Source organism: Dreissena polymorpha, chromosome 10, assembly GCF_020536995.1.
Source record: "Dreissena polymorpha isolate Duluth1 chromosome 10, UMN_Dpol_1.0, whole genome shotgun sequence".
In the NCBI taxonomy this organism is placed as follows: Eukaryota; Metazoa; Mollusca; class Bivalvia; order Myida; family Dreissenidae; genus Dreissena; species Dreissena polymorpha.
The window spans coordinates 81,407,806-81,414,905 of NC_068364.1; the positions used below are offsets into that span (position 1 = coordinate 81,407,806).

The 7,100-nt window shown below is 33.2% G+C and overlaps 1 protein-coding gene across 1 annotated transcript; it reads left to right on the plus strand.

Moving 5' to 3' along the window:
• Positions 1-1,034: 1,034 nt before the first annotated feature.
• Positions 1,035-5,837, plus strand: LOC127849278 (uncharacterized). Its single transcript, XM_052381995.1, has 6 exons — positions 1,035-1,157; positions 1,352-1,396; positions 2,385-2,464; positions 3,680-3,748; positions 5,152-5,281; positions 5,668-5,837. The coding sequence occupies exons 1-6, from the start codon at positions 1,049-1,051 to the stop codon at positions 5,835-5,837; spliced, it is 603 nt and encodes a 200-aa protein (XP_052237955.1). The 5' UTR covers positions 1,035-1,048.
• Positions 5,838-7,100: the final 1,263 nt, after the last annotated feature.

Sequence of the window (7,100 nt, forward strand, 5' to 3'; positions counted from 1 at the left end):
ATAGATAAATAAGACAAGATAAAGAGTCAATGTATACTATGCCATCCATTACTTTTGCAAAAGCTCCAATATCCAACATACATTTTAATTGTTTCCAGGTAGGCAGCTTTCATTTTTCAAACGACATAAAACAAATCGGGAACATACGTGTGTTCCCCATATATATATCAAACCCTTGCATTTAAACGTATGTTTTAAGCTGTACAGTTTAGTACAATTCAATTTCATTGTGATCTCGATGTTTTACTTTATTTTATTTTCATGTATGTCATATACTTCTTAGTTCTTGCATAATATTCGTGTTCATATTGTATGCCATGCTAAATTTCTTGCTTACATCATATGATATGTCATGTTGAGATTATCCACATTCTCAGGACGCTGTTGTTCGTCCAACATTATATATTGGACTTTGTTGTTCGTATAACTATATGGGACTGTGTTGCCTATTTTTATTGCTTTATTTTCAATAATTGCTTTCGCATTAGACAATAAATAAAAGCCGGATGGCGCTTCTGCGCCAGCCCTTTTCAATTCATTTATTGTTGTCAAGTTCTTTTGTCCCACAAATTAACTAGGAAATTTGGAGAGCAAACATATCAAGTTTACCCGCCGAAACCAAAAATGAAGGTAGTAATGACTTGCAACCCGTCATTACGCCAGAACATCATATCAGAGGCGCCTAAACAACAGTCTTAAGCAACATGGGATTTTTATTTAGAAACTTGCGATTCTCATAAAGGGACATGTATGGACTTGTGGACATTCCCTTCTTTAGTTACTTGTGTTCGATGCATGTATATATTATACTGCGCTTGTTCGGTAATTCAGAATGAACGTTCACTGTCCGCGGATCAGCATCATTTGCTACGAGGATGTCCTGAAGTTTCCACACTCGCTATTAGTAAATACAAAAGTACACCTCATTCAAAATTTGGGTTCTATCAAACGACCGTCACTGCTATCTTGTTTTTCGAATTTTTCAATTGAAGCGTGTGTTAAGGTCAGTCGTGACTTTGATTAGCTTATTTTGTAATCAGCAAACCAGATGACAAAGTATCCACGGCATGTGCGTATTTTCGATAACCGTTGTGGCTATATATTTGCGCGATATTCTGAAACATTCGGAAACAGCGTAAACACGAGAATGAATATCTGTAAGTCACGTTTAAGTTATTTATTTATTATTTTCGTTTTTATTTATCTATTTGCATTTTGTATAGATTGTCGATACTGTACTACATATTATTGAATATAATGCATAATGAGCATTGTAACCAAACATGCATTACAATCCAAGAGGTAAGAGCAGCGTTACGAACCGATTTATCAAATGTGTCCACATTTACAGGTTACTTGATTACTGCGGGAATACTGTGTGCAATTGGAGTATCAGGTATGTAATGATTAATAAATTGTAAGGCAAGTGTAACAAATAAACATGCTAAATAAAACATTATTTTCGACATGAAATAACAAGTGTTGTATATCACCACTTGCATTAAGATCTAGTTATGCTGAATACTATATTATACGTGTTTTGAAGAGTGTCTATTTATTATATATGAATTTATTAGAACCTATACGACGAATTTCGACAAATTACTACAGTTATGTCGCAACATTTTACGTAAAAGAATGGTGTCAACATATACATTGAATAACATCTGCTGGATAAGTAATGGCTTAACAACATGTTTTACTATAAATTACTCACACGCTTATTAAATGCGTTTGACTATACAGGTCCGTGCGCTTTTTTGAGGTTATTTGTCGCCACCTAGAATTAATTCTTGATTTGCAAAGTAGTTTACAGCTGAAATATCATTGTTACACACTCATTATAGGAAATATAAGCACACATTTTTGTATAAGCATACACTCCGATTGGTGAATTACAGCGTCAAATGTCACGTTTTAGAATATATTAAATAAGTATTCTTCCTGTTGATGAGTATAGAATTCTGATGATAACATATATAATAAAAATTGAATACGAATATCAATAGTTCTAGAATATATGTCGATAACTTATTGTTATTTTTAGTGTTCTTTTACTGCTTATTTTAACCATTTTGTAAATGTTTATCTCAAACAGTTGGCGTTATACTTTTAACCGTTATTGTAATTTTGCATTCCTTAAAACATAAAATTTGCGAAAATATTTTCACGTTTATATATCTCAAGAAATCTATGCATTATCTCATCGTAGAAAACTTCGCCGAACAACGTCTCTTTCAGCGTCAAACCATTTCACCTAATTCTTTTTCCGTTACGCGGGACAAAACATTCGGACAGAAGGACGGACGTCCAAACATCTATAAACGCACACACTCTTACGTGGGTACAGAAAGGAGTATTGACCCTTTGTACATTTATTTCAGAATGCCTTGAATGCTTCAATTGTCTAAACATCGCTGATCAACGGACTTGTACAAACACAAGTCAATGTTCAAATAGTGAGGTTTGTGTCATTCGATTTATGACAAGTATTTCTTAATACGTTAACTTTCAAACGTTATTAGTATATGGTTTTACAGAGGTACATAATAAATGCACTGTTAAATAATTCTGAATAACGTTTATTTATTCACTGATATTCTACCAAAATCCATCGTATATAAAATTAAACGAGTTTGTATTTATTTCGCCCTCTGTACTACTTAAGGTAGCGCCACTGTAATGATTTCCCGCGATTTCTTCAAAGATCGAAGAGCCTTTTTACCTGTTTACTTATGGATATCTCATATAAGCAGGTACTAATGTGAAGTTGTCTTGGCCGAGTCGTAAGGCGAAAGACTAGAAATCTTTTTTGGATCTTCCCGCGCAGGTTCGAATCCTGCCGACAACGCATACTTTTTGCGACGCGTTTTTTTTCTTACGTAATTTGATTTAATATAGCATATAAGCTATGTTTATTGTTAAATATGTTGCAATTTTTATGCACATTCTTCAATTTTTAAAATTAAAACAACGATATGGCTACATTGGGTGATTTGCTGCTGCAAATGCGAATCATGCATGTTGCAATTTTATTTTTATTTCAAAAAGTAAGCTGTAAATCTGTATATTTTTTGGTATTTTTGCTGTATATAGTATATCCATAAAAAATAAGTTCAAAATATTACTTAAATTATACTTTTAAGAATTTTATGACACTTTGTTTTTAATCAACCCAATTTCTACTTGGCTGAAACCACCTAAATTTCATGGCGCTCTTCCAAAGATAGCAAGTTATAAAAATTAAATGTCTGTGAAAGAATGCTTAGTTCATCTTGTTTGAACTTTAAACACCTTTACTGCATCTGTATACATCAACTGCATGGAAATCTGGATGAATTATGGTACTTTCATATACCCCAGGGTTGCAAATAAACTGGACAAAAGCCAAGCGAGGGGGTGGTTTTGAAAAAAAGCAGTATTTTTTCAAGCATGGAAAGCCTACATACAAATTTCAGTGAAATGATGCTGATTAAGAAAATAATATATTAAATTTTATTTGGAAATGTGCCCATTACAGTGGCGCTACCTTAAATCAATAAGTCTACTAAGCTGCGTTCGCAGTTACGGAAACGGATTAAAGTTTTTTATGATACGACTTATTGAGCAAAACGATATATAATAAATGCCGGGATTACAAAATTATCCTTATTTAATATAATATTCTCTGTGTTAATAGTCCTGTTATTTGCAAACGCTGCATTCCGGCAATGAAGTACGTTACAACATGGGCTGTCAGAACAATCAGGTAACTGTCATTACTATTAAATTATATATATATATATATATATATATATATATATATATATATATATATATATATATATATATATATATATATATATAATGAAGACATTTGCACAGTTTTTATTAAAATGGAAATGTATTATAGCTGAAGCTTATAACTAAAAGATTACTTCCCTGACGTGCCGCATTTAACGCAGACATATTCCCGTAACAATAAAAGCTGCACTTTGATTGTTAATCTTCAAGTATGATTTTCAATGGCAGCGATTCGATTCTTGTGTGTGCAAAACACTTCTAGAGTAGTTTTCACATTTGTGAAATGTTATTAAAACTCCGTTAATGCATGATTGAGTCATTATTTAAAGTTAATCTTTTGTAGCCTGACTTTTTACCTGACTTGTATTATACTGACCATGAAAGTAGACAAAATTGTTCTTTCGCGCGACACACCAACTTATATAGGTGAAAAGTGTGCAAAGATATATATGTACCATTCTAAACATTGTCCTATTAAAGGGTTGACATTGAAGTCCGGGCTTGACATTGAAGGTTGTCATATAACTCTTGCCTATGTCAAACGATTACATATATGTGAACACTTTTGTCACGTTGTCAATATCACTGCATACAAAGAAGGCAGGTAATAGAGCCGAAACGCCTTTTTATGGACATATCAGTCATTTTAACCTAAACGTTTATCTTTTAATTAAGGTATCCATGGTGTTTTGCGAGCGACAAACCCGTTTTTAAAAACATTGTTTAAGACATAATTTGAAAATAATTTAATCCATTATCTATCTATAGGGCAGAAATGTTGAAATTAACACTAAAGCACGGCTGTATGCCAACTGGTATCAAAGTCTGACTTTTGCTTGAAGGTCAACAGATGGTTTTTATCAAGATATAATCTCATATAGTTGAACATTAGCGCAATGTTATCTAGACATTCTGACCGACGCTAAAATTGATTTCAACATAGCCCACAACTATCAGTCTATATTTAGAACAAAATGATTTTTATTTATATTGCAATCACAAGATCTAAAGAAACTACAAGAAAACAACTGTTATCACTAAGGTGACTTGTCGAACCGATAAAATTATATTCAATGTTCGTGTTATATTCTAACAATTCAACGCAAATAATATCAGGGCGCTGAAGAACATTTGAATATATAAAGAGAAATCTGAGACGTTTAGTATTTCGAAATTCATGTGTATAGAGATGCTAAACAACGTTTTTTCAAAATGAAGGCCACCTATTAAAACTATGATTACATGGTATACTTAAAATAAATAATGAAAAGCAACCATAAATCAGATAAAACCCCGAGCTGCTTATTAAACATGGTCATAGATGCCACACCACATCCTAAACTTATATGACATGTTTTACACGTGTAGTTGTGCAGTGCGGTAGCTGTTAACCCCAACGGTATCATTGGTCGCTCCATCCAGACCAGACAGCAGTATTCTTGCCATGAATGTTGCAGCAATAACCGTTGCAATGCGCATCTATGTGTTCACAGTAAACGTATGTATAGTATAGGCGCATATGTAGTTACCTATAAAAGCAGCGCGTTGTCCAACTGTATGAAATAGTATAATGTTTATCTGGAAGCTACACTCAACGTAGTAAAAATTATATGATGCGTAACGAATTAATTCTTGCTTTTCTGGACTTAATTCACTGTACAGGTACAGGCCAGTTTTAACATAACTATCAGCTCAATATTTGATAGGTAACTGGGAATATTATGCAAATAATGCAGTTTTAAATATCCCTAACACTTCCGCCATCATACTAAAACCCCTAATTTTACAACAAAAGGTTCATCGTAAGATAAAATAAAAGTTTGCTCATAGTTCATTTATTCCCAAACATTTATGAACAAAAAATAGATTTAACATTTATTTCAGCAACATTGTGCATTGACGACATAACACTGGACTGTGTGCGCCTTAACTCTATTTTCAACGTTTGTGCTGATGTTCATCACGCCAAAACCATTTGCCCAAAGTTTTGCGGACTCTGTCACCTCGGCAAGAATATTTCATACCAAAACACATCCATAGAAAACTTGTATTGATAATATACATCTACAAACCGAATATTTTAATATGTTTGTGTATTACTGACTATATTTATAATGATATATAATCACCTTATTTTTGTAAGGTTAAACTATAAATTAACATTTTAAGGAAATAAAAGACCATTATACTAAAAAATCGTTACAGTTGATGGCAACTGGGCAGCTTGGAGTTCCTGGACGGCATGTAGTGTAACATGCAGTACCGGGACTCAGACCCGGGCAAGGACCTGCACCAACCCGGCCCCTGCCAGCAATGGACTCAACTGTTCTGGGCTAGGAGTTGAGTCGAAAATATGCACGAATCAGCTTTGTCCGGGTATGAACATGCTTAAGCATTTTTATTTGAATTTTGAAAATGAATTTCATCATTATACTATTCAATGTTTGTTTAACATTCGAAGTTGAGTTTATGGCGATAGATTGAGTGTCTTATCAAACACTATTTAAATGAAATATTACATTGATACCTTATCTGAAACATTGTGTAACTAAGGCATCTAGTGGTAAAATATGTTCTTTTCATAGTACATGGAAACTGGTCAGATTGGTCTATGTGGACAAATTGCTCAGCTACTTGTGGTGTGGGAGTACGACAGAAGACAAGGACGTGTACCAATCCTAAACCAGACCGGTCTGGGAACGATTGCGTCGGTGAATCTAGCGAATATACAGTGTGCCCGAATAAACCCTGCAGCGTCATTGGTATGTTTCCGATTTCAATTGTATTTAAATGCCAATTAAGTTGGAAATATAATGTATCTTAGCTTATATAATATCTACATGTTGCCAATTTTATAGGTCATTAATTATTTTGACGCAATAAGAGAGTTTTCAGTTTTATTGAAAAAGTACGTGTTATAAAATGGTTAATAAAATCAAAACAAGGCCGATGACCCTATGTTTCTATTTTAATTTTTCATATAGTATTTGTATATATATCTTTAATATAAATTTTGGACAAAATCTATTCGATGGAAAAAAAATCAGCAAAACTGCAGCAACACCCCTTAAATGCCGCGTAAATCATATAACTGTACTTAGAGATATATGTACAAGTTATTGATGAATGCTTACACAATTGCTTCTTTATGAACCATTAAGGAAGCTGGTCGCTATGCAATATACTGTTACGCCATTATGCAGATTTTTTACAAACGAAAAACCGGAATATATTCATGTACATCTAATTTAAACTCCTCGATATCACGTTGATGTACAACAAACGTTAAAAAAATGTCCTCAAATAAAATCCACCAT

Bases quoted from the DNA above. Each gene is read 5' to 3' on its own strand.
- LOC127849278 (XM_052381995.1), top strand. From the start codon at position 1,049: ATGACAAAGTATCCACGGCATGTGCGTATTTTCGATAACCGTTGTGGC. The intron at 1,397-2,384 runs GTATGTAATGAT...CATTTATTTCAG, and splicing joins GTGTGCAATTGGAGTATCAG to AATGCCTTGAATGCTTCAAT. The intron at 2,465-3,679 runs GTTTGTGTCATT...CTGTGTTAATAG, and splicing joins GTCAATGTTCAAATAGTGAG to TCCTGTTATTTGCAAACGCT.